The following is an 18,668-nucleotide window of genomic DNA, read 5'->3' on the forward strand; positions in this document are numbered from 1 at the left end:
AGTATAGGTGTGTGCGTATGCGTGTGTGAACACCTTAACCTCTTTGAATTAGTGCTCTTTCTTTATTGGCGCTGTTGTGGCAGTGGTGGTGGTGGTGGTGGTGGTGGTGCACCCGTGGGTCTGTGGTCCTCCTATTGACACCCTTTTTTTTCTTTTCCTCGATATATTTTTCCTCCGTCACACATATTCGCGACGTGCAGGCGCATACACAAACCACGCGCACATTCCTCTTGGGTAACTATATATATATATATATATATATTTATATATACACGACCGCAGCGAGTGCGGCCTTGTCCATTTCTTTCGCCTCCTCCTCCCTCCTCCTTCATTTTTTTGTTGCTCTTTTTTTTCCCCGTCGATGTCCGCCAGCTCCGTCCCGCGTGAGGACTCGCAAGGGCCGCAGCGTGCCAGTGTGTCGCCAGTAGTAACCCCCAACATGTCTCCTGCGGCCACGCAGCCACCGCAGCAGCAACCCACGAAAACGGCTTCTATGATGACCTCGCCAATTGTGAACAGCGGTACGACGCCGCGGCTGCTCTTCACGTGGGACCCGTACCGGAACGTGTCTTCCTCGCCCGGCAGCACAAGCGCAGTCACTGGCGGGGCCGCTGCTAAGCCGCCGGAGGAGGAGGCGGTAGAAGAAGGACGCTTGGCGTCCAGCATCGACGGCTGCTCTACTACGTCGTCAGTGAACAACACCAACACTGGCGCCGAAACCTCTGCCGGTGTGACCAGTACGACTCGTGCCACCAGCAACTCTGCGGCCCCATCTTCTGCCGCCACTCCCGGCGGTGCACGGCCCCCGCTGACCATTTCGGCATTGCTCGGCGGAGCGGGCTACCCCAACCGAAGCTCGCCGCAGCTCTCGGCGACGACGGTGCCGCTGCCTCAGCAACAGCAGATGCTGCACCAGAGTCCAAACAGCGACGTCTGTGTTGCGACAGGCTCTTCCCACTCCACTCCGTCTGGTCCAGTGCTGAAGCGCATCTCCACCTCCGCGAAGGACGCCCGGCAGTACTTCCTGGATTACTCACCAAGCCCTGCCTCCAACGCTGGCGCCCCTGCTGCTCTTGCCGCTGGTAGCATGCCAAACTTAATGCTGCCACCAAACATGTCACCCATGGCTACCGTAACGTCACCCTCTGCTCCAGCGCCGCTACAGCAGCGGCATCAGTCTCCTGGCGGGATGGAGTTACTCGACTTGGACGGGAACAGCAGCACCAACATCAGCCCACAAGCGGTGCCACTCATGTCGCCCCCGCGCAGCAGCAGCAGCAACGCAGGCGCGTACCCAGGCTACAGCGCTGTTTCCGCCGCGAATAGCCACAGCATCCTCTCCGCTACCCCAATGCCGCCGATGAGCGGCGTGGCGCAGCACAACCCGTATCGCACCCCATCCATCTTCTTCGCGACGGCGCACAGCACGTCGCCGGCCGCGCAGCAGCAGCAACAGCAGCAGCAGCACGTGTTGAGCCGCCAGGACATCGATGACAACGACGCCGATCTCGTGTACGCCCTCGAGTCGGACCCGTCTGCTTTTATAGTACGTCTGCTTCCACCACCGCCGCCGCTGCCGGAGCTGGCACGCGTGCTCACCGTACCTGGAGTGGTGCAGTCATTATGTGCGCGGTGGTGCACATACGTTGCTGCGGTACTCAAGTCCGATGCCTTTGCAGCTATCACAGCCGCCCCACCACCGCCACCATCGTCTGTGACAATGAGCCGGGAAGGGAGCAACGGCAGCACCAAGGAGGAGCTCGCCGCGTGGTACGAAACGGCAGTGGACTGGTGGGAAAGGCTTGAGCAGGAGGGCACTGGGGCTGTAGACGTGCGAGCCAAGTCGCGGACGGTCGCAGCGGCAGTCGAGGTGGTTGCCAGCGGTCGGTCGCGTAGGCAGCCGTCGCAAAACACTGGCGGCAGCGCTAACGGGGGACGCTACAACCAGCAACCTGGGGTAGGCGCGAGCGGGTACCGTGGCCGCGGTGGACGCGGCGGGGGCGGCTATCACGCCGGCATGGGTACCTACGGGTACGCCGCCAGCACCACTGGTCATCGCGGCGGTGCCCACCCTCGTGGCGGTGCTGCGGCAGCTGCTGCTGGAGGCATGGCGACGGGCGGTCACAACACAGGCGCCGCCGCGACCGGCTACCGTGGCGGACGGGGCAGTGGTGGTGGTGGTGGTGGTGGTGGTGGTGGTGGTGGTGGTGGTTCGGGCTACAGCTACGACGCCGCCATGTCGGGAGGTGATAATCAGCACGACATTCCTGACGAGGTGGACCCGGCCATGCACTGCAACACCGCTTACTACCCATCCTCGAACTTCAACCCGTACGCGGAGAGTTGGCACTTTAGCGGTACCACTGGCATGGCGACGGGTGCGCAGCAGCAGTCGCCACAGCAGCAGCAGATGCAGCCCTCCTACGCGAAGGGCGGACGGCCTTCATCACAGCAACTACACCACCACCACCAGCAGCAGCAGCAGCGCGGCTATGGTGCCATGAACATGTGACAAGAGTGTAAACAAATGTCGACGCATGACAGAAAAAAAAGGTTTTGCCCGAACGCGGTCGTGATCACGCATGCACGCACAGATGCGCACATCGTTATGCGTGCAGGGAGAGAGAGTGAGAGGGCGAGAGACGTCTCTGTGTGGGCGTGTGTGTTCACGTTTTTGGATCACAATCCTGTGTGGCACTTGAGAGAGGAGGCGGCGCGCGTCCATCGGCAAGGTCACCACTACAGTCAGGAACACGCACTTGCACTGCTGCTGTGGTCTTGGTGTTTGTTTGCTGTGTTCGTTTCTCCGTCTCTCCTCTCGCTTCATGCGCTTCGCTTCCCCTCCCCTCCCCCCGCTTTGTCTCCTCGCGACACTCTATCTTCTCTGTTCACATGTCTCCCCCTCCTCTTCCTCCTCCTTCCCTGCGTGCGTGCGTGCGTGTGTGTGTGGGTGGGTGGGTGGGTGGGTGTATCTCTCTCTCTCGGTGAGCCAGATACGCAAGAATCGAAAAGAGAGCGAGAGAGAGCCGTGGTGCCGGCAAACGATCGGTGCTTGACCAGTACACCCACACACAGGGTACACCTGCTGTGACATATGCGTGCGTGGCACCCCCCCCCTCCCTCCCCTTCTCCCGCGCCCTCCATGCTATTTTACAGTCGAAGCATCAAAGATGGAGAAGGATTGAGGGGTGGAGGGGGGGTGGGTGCCGAAGCCACAACAGTGAACGCAGCGTGTCCGAGTGGGCGCATCTCTCCATTTCCAAGTGTCCGTCCCCCCTCCCTGTTCCTCGGGTTTCTTCATCTTCCTTTTCTCCTTTGGGGAGGATGTTCCCCCTCCCCCCCCCCCACAACACACCACACCACACCACCCGTTATGTATGCGTGCGTGTGTGTTCCTCTCTTCTGTTTTTGTTTTGTTTTTGTGTGTGTGTGTGTGTGTGTCCTTCTCCTTTTCAATTCCTGCCTTCGTCCTGTTGTGATTGTGTTGGTCGTCTCCCTCGCGCGCTCACTCTCACTCTCCTTCCGTCCTTTTGGTGGTGGTGTTGTTGGTCCTCGGTCTCTGCTCCCCCCCCCCTCCCTCCCTCCCTCCCTCTCCCTCTCTCTCTGCCGCCCGCGTTCATCTTTCTCCGTCCGCGTTTTTTTTCGGGCTTGTTCTATTATCTCTTCTCTGTCGCTTCACCCACACTTCCTCCCTCCCTCCCTCCCCCCTCTCTCTCTCTTCCTTCTGTGTCGTGTGAGCCTTCTCCTCCTCTCACCCTTTCCCCCCCCCTGATGTTCTGTGTCGTGCCCTGTTGCCGTGAACGTAGATCCTCTCCCTCTCCCTCTGTGTCTGTGTGTGTGTGTGTGTGTGTGTCTGTGTCTCCCTCTTCCTCCTCCTCCATCTCGTGTTTCTGCTGTGCGTGTGTGCCGTGCATGCTTCGCCCTTGTTGTCGTTGCTCTTCCCTGTCCCCCCCCGACGCCCCTTCTCCCACTCCCCTCCCCTCGTTTTGTTGCTGGCGCTAGCCGGAGCAGTAAATTTCTTTCGTCTCTCTGGAAGTCAACAGGACCACCATCAGCCGAGACACACACGCACACAGAGCGACACGCAGACGCGCGCTCGTGAAGACAACAAACCACCAGAGCACAAGGAACAGAGCCGCCGCTCCACCGAACCCCCGGGTGCGTTCGATCCCATGAAAGCGAAACGGAAATATATATATTTTTCTTTCTGTGCTGTACTGTTACTTTTTCTCTTCGTTTATGTCTGCAAAGGCCGAAGGACTCGCTCTATCCCACCCACCCCAACCTCCACCTCCACCCCCCCCCCACGCTATTTCCCTCTGAGTGTGTGTGTGTGTGTGTGTGTGTGCGTATGCGCGTGCTCGCCCTGCCCACCACGCGCCGCCCCCCCCCTCCCTCCCTCGCGACGTGTGTGGGAGGGGGAAAAGGGGCCTCTCAGTGGCCACTTTTAGCGCGCTCACTACCCCAGAATGGGAAACAAAGTACAAGGGAAAAAAATGTAGAATAAAGTACGAAGGAAGGCAATGACGCAAAGCGTCCGGAGCATCCCCCACCCCCACCCCCACCTCCTCCCTCCCTCTCCTTCTCACTTCGAAAATAATAATAAACTCGGGAAGACGCTGCGGGATCAGAATCCCCCTGGTCCTGGGGAGGGGGAGTGGTCCCACTCCTTCGCTATCTCCTCATCCTCTCCTCCTCGCCTCTCCTTGTCTTCCTTCTCCGCTTCCCGCTGAGGAAATCCCTGCATGAACACTCCGGTTTTCCTTTCGTTCTTTGTCTTTACTGATCACCGCGTGCGTGTGCATGTGTGTGTGTGTGTGTGTTGTTTCTCTCTCGCTCTGATCCGCCGTGGTCTCGCCGTCCTCTCCCATGATCGACTCTTCGACCTCCATTACACGCGCACACCCTCACCGACACCCACCCCCGTCCTCCCCCCACCCCCACTCCTGACCTCCTTAAAGTCTCCACCCCCAACCCTGGTAGCCGTGGGGCATGACATAAAGTTCAGCTATGAGTCCGTATCGTGTGCACACACACGCATACAGAAAAATATGCTTACCGCCGACTGTCGATATTCTCCCCAGAGAAATGGAGAGGGAGGGGACGGGGACGGAAGGAAAACGTACAGCTTAGGATCACCTCACGTGCGCCACGTAAGAGCGCAGCCGCGACGGTGCACATTATGCGGACCCCAAACACATAATTATGCGTGTTCAAGAAATCACTGGACAGCAACAACATAACGGATGGATGGGCGACTGACCACGCCTGTCAAGCCGTCGTGAGGTTCCATCCCCATGGGGACGATGCCTACACAGCCGAGGTGGAGGCGGGAGCGGTGTGCCCACCCACGCGCCGCACCCGGCCACTATGCTCCCTTTGTGTTTTTCGAAGGTTCTCCTTCGCCATTTCGCTAAAGCCCCCATCCGGCGAACAGGCGGCGACAAAGGGAAGAGAGGAGAGTGTGGGCGCGGGATGGTAGAACAGGATGAAGAGCGCGGCGCGTCTGCGTCATCATCCTTTGGTGCGTAGGTGGGTGGGTGCGTCTTTCCCTCTCTCGCTCTGTGTGTGTGTGTGTGGGTGTGTGTTTGTAAGTGTGTGTGTACGTGTGCTCGCAAAGCTGAGAGGGGAGGGGGGTAGTGGGAGTGGCTGGAGGGAGAGGGGTGGTAGAGAACGACGGAGTCATCAGGCGGGTGCTAGGTACAACCACGACGGCAAGGGGGAGCCACACACACGTTCGCCGCTTCACGCTGCTGCCCTCCCTCCCCCCCCCCTCACGACGCAGCTGTCGATGTTACACTCCCTCACGAAGAAGATGGCTGGGGCACACTTCTTTCTTCGTCCTGATTTTCTGTCGTTTCCTGCGGGGCGACGTGGTCCCCTCCTCCCCTCCCTCCATGCGCACGCATCTCCCTCACTTTGGGTGCCTTTGTTTTGATGGAGGACGCACAACACCCTTGGGAACTGAACCGTGGTGAGGGGGTGGTTGGTGGTGGTGGGGGGGGGGAATACGGCGAACATGCACAGCGCCTCTTCCCCCTCTCCCCTCACCCCACCCCACCCCGCATCCCTTCACCGGCACACACATTACAAGCTCCATCAGCCACAGCAACAAGAGATGTAGAGAAAGCATAACGCGCGCGAGAGCGAGAAGGTGAGACACATATTATGGGGAATGCCAACGCCCAACTCTTCTGCTTACCTCCGCACCTCCTCCGCACTCCGTCCTGTGCACAAGCACAGGCCTACGCGCGCATGTGTGCTCTTGTATGGTGGACGCTCTTTGTGCTGACCGGTGTGGCCCTCTCGGTGTAAGCGGCACGACCGCACACACCACAAGTCGGGTCGATGGAGGCGAGTACCCTCTCTTGCTCAATGGCCTCCGTGTAAAACCCTCCCTCTCCTCCGAACTCTCCCACGTGGTATACACACACACATACATACATATATATATATATACATACATACATACATATGTACATATGTACATATACATAGAAGAGTAGAAGGAGAGCGAGTTTCATTTCTTTTTTTATTTTTCTCTGCTGTGGTCTACACACACACACACACACGCAAAAAAAAAAGAGGAGTGCGATAAGTAAAAAAAAAAAAAACGACGTCGTCACGTACACGTGTGCTCCGTTGTCTGTGTAGTTGTCTGCTGCCCTCCCCTCCCCTCCCCTCCCCTCCCCTTCCTATCCCCTCCCGCTCATCTCTGTGCCTTCTGTGTTGTTGTTTTATATGGTTTATCCTCATCTCTCATCCTTTCCCTTTTCGTATTTGCTTTTCGCTCCTGTACAAACGGTGATGCAAGCCACGAACCGCTATACCAGCAAGTCGCATGCCACGGCGGCGGCTGGCGGCAGTGAGGATGCGCCCGGTGCCTCAGGTCGCGATGATGCGCAGAACACCACGGCCGCGAGCTCGGACTGGAGCGTGAGACCGTCCGACGACACCGCCGCCGAGTCGACCTCGGTGCAGACAAACAGTCTATCTCGCCTTAACCCCGCAGCCACTCCGTTCAGTTTCACGGGTGTCGGCGCGGCTGCCGCTGCAGTGGCGGCGTCGGGTGGCGATATCACCGGAGCCAGCACCATCTCGTCGCCGCACCACCACACAGCCATGACGTCTGGTGCCGGCATCGACGCTGGGGTGTCTGGAATGCCCGGTGGTGGAGGTCGCGGGATGGGCAGCATGCTGAGCACGAAAGCGGCAGCGAGCGGCATGGACATTAACAGTCCGAACTCCTATAGCATGGTTCAGGGGCAGGGCATGATGGGGATGATGCCGTATATGATGTCCGGTGGCGGTGCCGGTGGTGCCGGTGGTGCCGGCGGTGGCGGCCACGGTGTCATGGGTAGCGGCCGCATGGGCACCGGCAGCCCAAGCAGCTTCCTCCCTCCTCCCGGCGAGGACACAGATCAACAGGAACTGATGCGGCTGCAGCAGACGAACTACCGTGTCAAGATGCTGCCGCCACCGTTGACGTACGAGGTGCACCGCAAGATATGGTCGAGGAACGAGTACGGCGACGAGGACGACAACGACGAGGATGACGTGCACAGCCACGGCCACGGCGGTGCTGGCGGCAACGTCGATCAGGAGCACGAGAGCAGCGGCGGGGGCAGCATTGCCAACGAGGACCCCATCGATAAAGAGCAGCGCCTGGAGGCGTACAAGCAGATCATGCTGCGCTGGTACAGCCACATCCACGTCCTGGAAGGGAAGCCTGAGGTGGCGAAGCGCCTTGTGCGCGTGCGCCGGGCCTGCCCAAGCATGGAGGAGGTGGTATACAGCCTAACACACCCGCAGCAGCCAGGTGCTGCCCTGGAGACGGAGGCGGGTGGCGATGATGAGTCCACCCCGACAGCGGTTCCGCCTCCGCTGACGGCCTCCGCCACCGCCGCGCACCGCGGTTCAGATGGGATGCCGGATATGGAGGAGATCCTTGCCACATGGTCTTCCCGCTGCTGGAACTGGTGGCAGGAAACTGTGAAGCGCAAGCCACGGCGTGCGCGTAAGCAGGGCGAGCTGCCGATCACGGGCGGCAATGGGCCTTCGGGCACGAGCATGCCAACATCGGCGTTGCCGTTGCCCGGCATGACCAACGGCGGCGTGATGCCACGCAATCCCTCCTCGCGCAACATGGACATGGGAGACCCCGCCGTGCCACCCCCGCCACCGCACTTGACCGGCGGCGGAGGTGGTCCCTACACACACCCGAGCTCTTACGCGAACAACGACGGCTCCGGGACGGCTGCCGGCATGCCCGTAGTGCCGTCCTACAAATCCTTCACCGACCTCTCTGAGGAGGGCATGGACGGCCCGGCTGCCGCATCGGGGTCCCTCAGCCACTACTCACCTCACCATAATGACGGTGGCTCCTTCGCGCCCTCGCAGACCCAGCCATCGCATCCGGCACTCCCCCATGACGCCTCCTCGATGGCGTCGATGTTCACCGTGAACGGCACTCGCCCCGCAGCCCTGCGTGGGTCGTCCGAGGACTTCTTGGAGAATGACCACCTCACCCTCGCCTTCACCACGGAGCTGCTCAAGTCCCTGGAGGAGTAGTGAGCAAAGCCGGGAAACACGTCCAGCAGCGAAGAGCACGCCACCGACGTGTTTCTCAGGGGTGGAGGAGAGGCAGGAATGGGACAACAAACACAGGGTGGCTGCTGGCGTGCATCGGCGAGGGAGAAGCCAAGAACACCGTTCGCAACCTCGTGTGCGAGCGCGGCACCTCGGATGCCCCCCTCCCCTCTCCCCCTCCCCCTGTCGTGTGTGTGTGTGTGTGTGTGTGTGCGCTCACACGTGCCTACATGAAACATAAACCAAAACAAACAAAGAAGAGAACATTTTTTTGTCACCGATAAAGTAGTAAAAAAAAAAGGGCGTGTCTGTTTTCCGGTGTGCGCATGTGCGTGCATGTCTGTGTGCGTGTGCGTGTGTGCGGCCGCGTATCGCCTTTCTTCTTTGTTGTGTTGTTTAACGCCTCTCACTCCCGTTCCGTTTGTGTTTGGTTGTTGCTGTTGCTGTTGTTGTTGTTCCCCAAGCCTGTTCCAAGACCTCCATCTAAAAATGCGAAAGCATCAGACTCCTCCCCCTCCCCTCCCCCATATCAACCGCACCGAACCTCCTTTTTCCTCGAGGAGAAGGGACAGCGCCCTCCTCCCCCTTCATCCCATTCCTTCCATATGCGTATACCAGCAGCTCCCGAACGTTTCTTGACGCTTGTGTGTGTGTGTGTGTGTGTGTGTGTATGGGGGAGAGAGGGAGAGGGGGGAGGGCATCTATGTGTATGTGTGTATGTGTTTGTGTGTTCAAGTGCACGGATGACACCGGCGGTGCCTCCGACCATAATGCTGCGAAAGGTGTCGGCCAGTAAAAGTACCTGCTATATCTATATCTATCTGTATAGAGAGAGATATAGATATCGATGCAGGACATTTCAACGAAGACACTGTACTCCTCAGACCTTTCTATGTGATGTGATGCCATGTGGGTGTGGGTGTGGGTGTGGATGTGCAGGTCCCGGAGGTGAGACAACTTCCTCTTATGCTTCTCTCTCTGTGTTATGTTGCTGTAGTTCGTAGATGCTTTGCTGAGTCGAAACACAACCTGTGCGAGGGTAGAGCGTGCCGCGCGACGTGTCGATGGAAATCGAAGCGAAGGATCGGGGCAGAGCGGATGACAAGCGATGGCGCGCACCGACGCCACATGGGTAGCCATGAATAGCACTAGAACTTTCTCTCCCCACACCCCTCCCTCTCTCCTTCCCTCTTTGTGCCTATTGCCGTTCTGCAGGCCACACACGTGCGGGGGCAGTGGTGACGCTCTGGCACCGCCCCTCCTCCCCCTCCCCTCCCCTCCCCGACACAGTGGCCCATGAAGGAGTTTGCCGAAAAATGAAGCATTACACGAGTAGAGTTACGTGCGCTTTTTTTTTTCTCTGACAAGGTGGGGGGAGGGGGGAACTCGGTCAGTTGGATTTCAAAACTTCTCGGGGAGGCATCACCGAATATGACCGGCGGCAGCAGACATGTCGGTCTTTGGCAAAGAAATGGTCGAGATCACGACGAATATCGAAGAGGTCGTAAAGCGCTTGCCACCACAGAGGTCCACCACGAAGACAGCAGCGACGGAAGCCCAAGCAGAACCGCGGGGACCGCAGTGAAGGGCAACGCTAGCAGCAACAGCAGCCTCCTGCTCCTGCACGGCGCCCTCTGCACACCGGCCTTCCCTTGTACCTCGGTGCAAAGGCCGGGTGCTCTACATCGGGGGCCCAACTCATGGGGGACGGTGTCCAGCGGATCGGAGAGCGCAGGAACGGGTCACAACACAGAGTGACTGCAAAACCGCCAGAGGCTACGGTTTTGGAAGGGGGAGGGGGTGCACGGTCGCAGCTCAGCAGACGACCCGAACAGAGGAGGACGCGATGAGAACCACGGCGGCTCAAACGCAAGGCTGCAGAACGGCACGCGGTCATTCTCGGCTCGACGGTACAACAGCAAGGGTCGCAGCGTTGATGTATGTGGTCTCTCATCTCCTGGTGCTTCACCTGGATCCCTGCCTATCCATTGGAGGGAGGGGGGCGAGGTGAGGCATCGCCTGCGAGCGCGTCGTCCTATCACGGGTACCTCGTCTACGTTCCCCCTCTTGCATTCTCTCGCTTTGTTACACACACACACACGCACACGCCACCACACCTCAGATGGTCCGCAGCAGAGAACGATAAAAACGGAGTGCACGGATAGCAACAATGCAACTGTGAGGCATCTCCCGGCTCACTTGGGGAGCGGAGGTGTCTCTCTGCTCCTCAGCTGGAGGGACTCGCGATGGCCGCACTCGCATCGTCAAATGGCTTTTGCGACTAAACTCCTTCCCTCTCCCCCCCCTCTCCTCCTCTTCTCTGCCCCTCTCCCCATCCGTCTCTTCGGTGACACTCGATGACCCCCACCCCGTGTGGTCGCTGCGTGTCGTTCTATGTGTGTCGGCTCATGGACTCGCCCGTGCTCCCCTCCCTCTCCCACGTCTATTCCTGCAGCCCTACAGCTACCGCCTGCATCTGCGCACATCTCTCCCTTTCCGTACCCACATTCCTATCATCATGGTGCGCACGCGAGAGAAGAAGCCTAAGGGCGACAGCGCCTTCACGACGCGCAAGCAGAAAGTCGGGCGCAAGAAGCTCGCCCCTGCCACCGCCACACGGGCCGAGGTGCACGCCCGCACTCTTCGTCTCACCACGTCTACCGCGATGTCTGCTGCCATGGCAGCACCGTACGTGAAGGACCCAGCTGCGCATCCTGCGTCGTCTGAGACGACCTCCGCGGGCATGAAGGACAGCGCGTCCAAGAGCACACGTCCCATCATCGCTGTGCAGAGCTTCTCTGAGCTGCTCTCCGCGACGCATCACTACAAGGCAGCGCAGCGCTCCTCGGCCTTCGCGACACTCACGCGTCTGCTGCGCATTCAGAGGGAAAAAGATAACGCCGCTGGGGCGGGGACGGCGGGACACGGCGGGGGCGCCGCGTCAAACGTTTTTGAAGAGTACATGCGGTACTCCGCGAGCACGAATACCGCCGCGGATGCTGCGGGGGTGCCGTCCTCCTCAGGCGCCTCCCTTACACGTCTCAGTGGTCTGAGTCCACTTGAGAGGCTCAAGTCGTTTGCTGCCGCACTGGAGGCCGTCACTGACACGGACGACGATGTTCGTCGTGAGGCGCTGCAGGCACTGCAAGTTCTTGTGGACTACCAGTGGATATCATGTGAGCGAGATGGGTCTCTCGCGCCAACGCCCTCGTCGCTGCCGGGACCGACCTCTACGCACGAAGCTGCGGAGCTGGAGCGCTGCAACGCGCGACTTCTGAGCATGCAGGACAGAGATGGCGGCCGGAGCAGCAGCCCTGGGGTGCCAGTAGCCGTCTCGGCGTCCACCTCGACCTCGATCACCTCGGTGGATCGCGTCCAGGCGATTCTTCAAGCGGTGCACGTGGCTCTCACCCACGCCCTCAAGCCTGTTCGTCTCTCGGGTGTCGAACTTCTCTCCCACCTCCTGCAGGTGGCGCCGCCGTCTCTGGTGCGCGCCGCTGCGCGTGCGGTCTGTAAGCATCAGACCTCCTACTACGCCACACCGGCTGCAACCGCAACCTCGGCAGCTGGCACGGCCACCACAGCAGCGCTGGAGGCGGCCCAGGCACGCGCCGCCACACTACTCGAGGAAGAAGAGGTGTGGATGCTGACGCTGGTGCGGCGCGTCTCTTCACTGGTCTTTCGAACGAAGCACGTGCCGGTGCTGCCGGCGCTGCTAGGCGTCTTCCTCGGCGAGAGTGGCATTAGCGCTTTCGGCGCCACAGCCGAGGATTCCATCACCGCTGAGCTGCTGCACACACACCTTTTGCTCGGCGGCGACGTTGCATCACACGTCATGAGCGCCTCCGGGGCGAGCGACGCTGTCCATGGCAGCAGTGGCGGCACTCTCTGGCGCTACCCGGAACTCGTGAACGCTTTCTTCGACGACGTGGCACCGCAGTGGGCGAACAAATGGAAGGAGCTGATGGAGCTGCGACTGGAGCTCTTGCGGCACGACGACAAACTAGCCATGGCCTCAGCCCTTGCCCGATCGTTCGCCGTCGTTATTGTTTTCTTGAAGCGCCAACAGCAGCAGTGCCTCGGCGGCAGGGTCGGCCGCAGCGGCTCCGTGAACTTCTTCTCACGGAATCGTATGCACTACATCAAAGCCCTCTTCGTTGAGAAGATGCCGGTAACGATGCACGAGCTGCTGCTCATGCCTTCTGCTGGTGCATCCCCCGCGTCCTCCAGAACAGGCGCAACGGCGGCGGCGACGGCGCTATCGAAAGCCATGAAGGCGCGCCTGGAGCTGGGGCTGGCCCTCGTCATGGTCTGCGTCCCTCTCGCTGGCACCGAGGAGGGATGGCACCTCATGCGGGACTACTTCTCCATCGTCTTTTCCCTTCCCCGAGCTACCTCGCCGCCACCGGACCCCTTCCGCTTCCCGACCGTGGCGCTACTGGAGATGTCGGTGCGTCTGTTTGCGCAGGTGATCCGGCTCTACCCGTGTGTTGCCCCGCACTTCCAGGTGGCCGGCGACGCCGCCGCGATACCGCCTGCTCAGAGCACGTGGCTAGGCGACTTCTCTGTCCCCTTTGTGTCGTGCTCTGACGCGAAGGGCGATGGTCGCCGCAGAGCGAGAAGAGACCGAGGTGACGCTCCTGGTCCTTTAGTGTCGTCGCAGGTTACCCCTTCCTTCCACCAGCACATCACCGTGGCTGAGCGTCTGCTCACCTTCCTACCCGCCGTTCTGACCACCATCATCAGGCACCTGGTGCCACGCTCGGACTCCCTCAACGCCGGCGCTGGTGATGCGGCAAGCGACGATATGGCTCTCGTGCGGGTGCTCCTCTGCGCAGCCACGATATTGGAGTGGTTCGCGGCACTTCCCGAAGACCTTCTCCGTCGCGGTGGTGCTGCTCGCAGGAAGAGGCACGGCGGTAAGACTGACAGCAGCTGTGGCGACGCAGCCACAATAGCGCAGCGACTGGAAGAGGCCTTTAGCTTGGTGCCACGCCTTCTGTTCGCCCTTCGAGAACAGTCGCAGATGGGGCAGCGCAGGCCCGAAGCAGTGAAGCGCGCACGTGCAGAGGATGAGGGGGACAGAGACAACCGCGTCGGCGACGCACCCCCACAGACGGACGACAGCGCAGCGGCGCCCGTAGTGACGCGCACCGGCGTCCTCCTGTCGTACAACGGGATCGTCGATGTGCTGGTGCACCGTTTCTTGCGGGTACTCTGGTTCTTGAGCAGCAGCGGGCATCCTCTTCTTCATGACCGCCGCGCCGCCTCCACAGGCAAGTCCGCTTCCTCTACAGCTTCGACGTCCGTGTCGCCCTCCGCGCCCCTCGCTGCTCTTCTCACCAAGTCGATCAAGTTTCTCTTCGGTAGCGCCGGCGTATCCGGTGTGCTGCAGCGGTGCACGACCCCGACAGTGCTACTGGCGCACAGCACGCTCTTCTACCTCGGTGGCGGCGGTAGTGCATCGAGTCCGATCCCGTTGGTAGGCAGCACCGATGCGGTTAGCGTGGCCGCGGCAGAGACCGAGAGGACACCGATGGTTGAGGCAGTGGAGAAGTGGGCCGATGTGCTCGACGTGATAGGGACACTCCGGGCCCGCGTGCACATGGATGCGTGACACGGCGTCCCATGAAGCTGGAACGGAAGACTGGGTGACATCCTCGTCGCTACGGTTGTAGGCGTGTCGCTCACGTGAACCGCTGCCCCGCCACCAGCCCTCCCTCCCCTCCCTCTCCAGTGGTGTTGTAGCTTTCCCCGAATCGCTAAGTAAACAATAAGCGTCGTTCATTTCTCTACCTACGTGTGTGTGTGTGGGACGGGGGGGGGCTGTCTTGATGCCCCCCCCCCTCAGCCTCTCTCCTTCGGTGACGGGTGCACTCTCTTTTCTCTCGCGAGGCCCCTTCGCCCCGCTCTTCGAGTAAGGACAACGGAATCTCTGGGCAGTCCTCGCCGCGGCGCCTGCTGCCCTCCTACTGTACTTGATCTTGCACTGCAGGCACACGCCATTACGCACTCACACAGCCATCTCCCTCGCTCCCCCCTCCTCGTCCTCTTTCTCTCTGCACATCAGCTCGCGCGCACGCTGACGCACACGTTTTACGTACGTACCCAGACCTGCGGTGAAACGCCCAGCGCCCTCGCCGCCAGCCCACGCCCCTGCACACGCGCGGGGCAACCATGAGCTCCCAGCAGCAGGATGGATTTGAAAAGTCTCGGGAGAAGGCAAAGGAGTACCTTAGCAAGGATGCCATGAAAGAGCTCAGGGCCAGCCTCGACCCCAGCGCGACCCGCGCCCGTCACGGTCTCTTGCCGAAGGACTTTCAGACAACCGACGAGGAGCACGAACGGCGGGTAAACGACTACATCCAGAACCACAGCACGTGGCGCAAGGACGTCTACGTTCTCCGCAGCTACGAGTACTGGAAGCTGCGCGCCGACTACTACCCGTACATTCACCGTAGTGACGAGAAGGACAACTTCTTTCTCCGCGGCATCACGTGTCACCCGCGCCTATCTGACTACCCCATGTGCAAGGCCGTCATCCGTGATTACTTTGTGTGCCGTGACAAGAACCCGGTGCTGCAGATCTTCAACGCGTGTGCGCCGCTGAAGGAGCAGTTTTGTGCGTGCATCAACGAGGTCTTTCTCAAGAACCACGAGCGTGGCGACAAGAAGTTTAACGCCCACCGTGACGAGTTCTTTGAGGCACAGCGGTCAAAGCGATTTGCGAAGTTGGTGACCCATGTGGAGGAGTCCATGGAGGCCAAGACAAAGTTGCAGGACTGAGCAGAAGGCAGCAAACATCGACGTATGGCGACGTCAATGCCCAGCAGAGAGAGAGAGGGGGGGAGATACCAAGAGAGGCGATGCGTGGACAATTTTTTCGTGCGTGTGTGCGCGCGTTTCCCAGTGAGTGCTGGTGCTTCGTGCTTTGCCCCGCTCTCCCTCCTTGGCCCTCTCCCCTCCCTCCCTCCCTCCCTCCTCTTCTCCCACCCACCCTCGCACCCGCCTTTGCTGATGCCTTATCCTCTGTCGTTGTTTGTCTCAGGAGTGTGTCTGTGCTAGTCCGCCCGATCCGAGGTGATGGCCCTGTTTGTGCGTGCCTCTTGCGGCCGTCCCTGTCTGTCTTCTGATGGTATCTTGTCGTCACTCGTATCACTTGGCTGATGCGCACACACACACACATCTTAACTACCCCTCCCCCTCCCCTTGCTCTCCTGGACGACACACGTCCGATGGTAACGTTGCTGGCTTGCCAGGTGGCAGGACGGAAGCGGCGGTTGTCGCTGAGAAGTAAACCGAAACGACACCAATGGTTCGCCCCCCCCCCCTGCGACTCCTCCACCACGCACCACTCTCTCTCTCTCTCACACCTCTGACGTCGCGCCAACCTACTCCTGATCCGCCCACCCCGCACCCCTCACCGTCTACGCTGCCGATGGCTTTGTGGGTGTGTGTGTGTGTATACACACGGCTCCATTGGGTGTCATGATGAAGCGTTTTTCTTCCTCCTCCTCCTCTCTCTCTCTCTCTCGAGCCCCACCACAGAGACACACGCACACGCACACACACACACGCACACGCGCGCACACAGTCATGGCGGCCGTATTCATGCGTGTCGGTGAACTGGCGTGTCAGAAAGACTCGTTCCTGCGGGAGTTGACCGCAACTGTTGTCTCGTGCGAGCCGGCCAAGATGGCAGTGGCAGCGGCGAAGAAGGCGAGGGGCACCAGCAGCGACACAGTGGCGTACGACGTTATTCTGAGCGACTCCGTCCTTTTTCCAGAAGGTGGTGGTCAGCCCTGCGACTACGGCACACTGCGAGTGGTGTCGGGCGATGATAACAAGGCCGATCCCTCGTGTGAAGCCACCGCCGCGCCACCGCTCTCCATTACGAACGTGCGCCGAGTCGGGGACACATGCGTGCTCACCAGCCCCGCCCCCCTCCCCGTGGGGGCTACGGTGCACCAGATGGTAGACTGGCCCCGTCGGATGGACCACATGCAACACCACACCGGCCAGCACCTGCTCACTGCCGTGGTAGAGCGCAAGGACACGCTGTCGTTGCCCACCGTGAGCTGGTCCCTAACGCACCCTTACTGCTTCATCCAGGTGGACGTTGGCAGCTACGCAAGCGACCCGGCCTCGCCGTATCACGCTTACATCACCAAGGAGAAGAAAATCGCGGACGAAATGGTGACGAAGATCGAGGCGCTCTGCAACGACGCGATCTCACACAGCACTGCCGTGGAGTGCGACGTGTTCGAAAATCGGGAGACGTATATGCGGGAGCAGGATCGCCGCCATCAGGCGGCTGCGGCCTCGGCAGACGGCGGCGAGGAAGCCTTTCGAAGCCGTGGCATCCCAGAGGACGTGACTGGACCAATTCGCATCATCTCGCTGGACGCCATCGACAGCTGCACCTGCTGCGGCACACACCTGCACACACTGGCAGAGCTGCAGGCCATGTACCTCCTCCACCAAGAGGTGAAAGGGACGCTAGTGAAGCTGTACTTTATCACTGGCGAGCGGGCAGCGCAGCAGTTCCATGCCATGTATCAGCGGGAGCGGCATTTGATGCCGGAGTTGGGTGGCAGCAGACCCAACGACTTTGTCTCCGTCGTGCAGCGCCGTTCCAAGGATGCGACGGACCTTGAGAAGCTGATGAAGCGGTGGACACTGGAGCTAGCGAGTGTAGAAGCGCAGCGCATCGCCGCCACCGTGCCATCGTCGCACGCCGCTGCCGTCACGGTACCCCTGCGTCGCGACGACGTAGATCTCGAGTTCTTCAACGAGGTCCGCGCACGGCTCGATGCAGTAGGGCTGCGCCGCGTCGTTCTCGTTTCCGCGTGGGCGGCAGAGCGGTGTACGGCAGGCACGCTCGCCAGCACGAAGGATGTAGCGGGCCAGGTCTTCGTCTCCGGCGGGGAGACGCCTGTGGACATGGAGAAGGCTGTCCAGCTGGTGAAGGAAACCCTAGAGGGGATGAAAGGGGGCACCTCCAAGCTGGGTTTCCGTGGGAAGGGCAGTCTGAAGGAGTGGGACACCCTCGTGGCGCGTCTGAAGGAGTAGCGAATCATGCAGGGAACGCAAGGAGTGAGGGAAAAACTGCCGGGACGACGGGAGGGCGGCGGGAGAGGTGAGCTTTATGGTGTTTGAGCCTGTGCACTCTCTGTAGTATGTCACCCCTACCCCTTCATCCGCTCTCCTCGCTCCACCAGTTGCACGTAGAAAAGTGAACGCACGCACGCACGCACAGAGACTACCTCCGCGTACGCAGGACAGTGGCGCTGTGGTGGAGATGCGTACAGACGCGCCGTCAAAAAAAAAGCGGGCGGGGGGAGGAATGCCAGTGGATGTCGCAGACGTCCGTCGCTGGTGCACACACACACATGCACATGCGTGTGTGCGGTCATGTCACGTGTGCAGCACATAAAATTAGGACATGTTTCCTCGACGTATTGATGACGGCCCATGCACGACGCAGGGGCTCGCTGCACAAGCACCGCCACCACCACCACCACCACTCCTCTCTCTCCCTCTCTGTATCCCGCACATATCGTCAGCTTCTTGTCACCGCTCCTTCCCCCTCTCCCTGCCACCTTTGAACGGATCATCAACCACGACGGCGACGACAACAACAAGGGAGAGATCACGTCACCTTCAAAGTCTAAGGTGAGTCTGTGCGCACGTGTGTGAGGAGGTGAGAGTGAGAGGGCTGGTGGTCTCTCCGTGTGTGTGCGTGTGTATGCCCGTGCGCGATTGCGTGGATGCGCTTTCTTGGTTTCCCTTTTGGCGCAGAGGGGCGACACACGTAAGTTGTAGAGACAACGAGCCGAGTAGAGAGAGAGACACACCCACCCGTGAGAGGCGAATCCGCGCGCTGCGGTGGTGCTATCGCGTGTTGCTGCCGTTTCCGTGTCTCTGACTGTGTGTGTGTGTGTGTGTGTGTGTGCAGCCTATCAGCTCTTAGTCATTGACGCTGGAAGACTCGCGTGGCCGCGACACACTTACGCACGGAGACACGGTTGGTGCAGGAACGCACAGCGCCAGCGCGATACCTCTCCCGAGTCCCCCTT

The 18,668-nt window shown here is 60.3% G+C and overlaps 5 protein-coding genes across 5 annotated transcripts; all 5 read left to right on the top strand.

Annotated features, from left to right (window-relative positions):
* Positions 1-361: 361 nt before the first annotated feature.
* Positions 362-2,512, top strand: LMXM_15_0650 (hypothetical protein, unknown function; the record flags this gene model as incomplete). Its single annotated transcript, XM_003873541.1, has 1 exon — positions 362-2,512. One exon carries the CDS (start codon positions 362-364, stop codon positions 2,510-2,512), a length of 2,151 nt encoding a protein of 716 aa, XP_003873590.1.
* Positions 2,513-7,122: 4,610 nt separating this feature from the next.
* On the top strand, positions 7,123-8,571 carry LMXM_15_0660 (conserved hypothetical protein; the record flags this gene model as incomplete). Its single annotated transcript, XM_003873542.1, has 1 exon — positions 7,123-8,571. The coding sequence occupies one exon, from the start codon at positions 7,123-7,125 to the stop codon at positions 8,569-8,571; it is 1,449 nt and encodes a 482-aa protein (XP_003873591.1).
* A 2,536-nt stretch (positions 8,572-11,107) lies between these two features.
* LMXM_15_0670 (conserved hypothetical protein) lies at positions 11,108-14,206 on the top strand (the record flags this gene model as incomplete). The annotated part of the gene is made up of 1 exon (XM_003873543.1): positions 11,108-14,206. The coding sequence occupies one exon, from the start codon at positions 11,108-11,110 to the stop codon at positions 14,204-14,206; it is 3,099 nt and encodes a 1,032-aa protein (XP_003873592.1).
* Positions 14,207-14,766: 560 nt separating this feature from the next.
* LMXM_15_0680 (conserved hypothetical protein) lies at positions 14,767-15,375 on the top strand (the record flags this gene model as incomplete). Its single annotated transcript, XM_003873544.1, has 1 exon — positions 14,767-15,375. One exon carries the CDS (start codon positions 14,767-14,769, stop codon positions 15,373-15,375), a length of 609 nt encoding a protein of 202 aa, XP_003873593.1.
* Positions 15,376-16,185: 810 nt separating this feature from the next.
* LMXM_15_0690 (conserved hypothetical protein) lies at positions 16,186-17,661 on the top strand (the record flags this gene model as incomplete). Its single annotated transcript, XM_003873545.1, has 1 exon — positions 16,186-17,661. The coding sequence occupies one exon, from the start codon at positions 16,186-16,188 to the stop codon at positions 17,659-17,661; it is 1,476 nt and encodes a 491-aa protein (XP_003873594.1).
* Between the last annotated feature and the right edge of the window lie 1,007 nt (positions 17,662-18,668).

This window comes from Leishmania mexicana, chromosome 15, assembly GCF_000234665.1.
Source record: "Leishmania mexicana MHOM/GT/2001/U1103 complete genome, chromosome 15".
Classification (NCBI taxonomy): Eukaryota; Euglenozoa; class Kinetoplastea; order Trypanosomatida; family Trypanosomatidae; genus Leishmania; species Leishmania mexicana.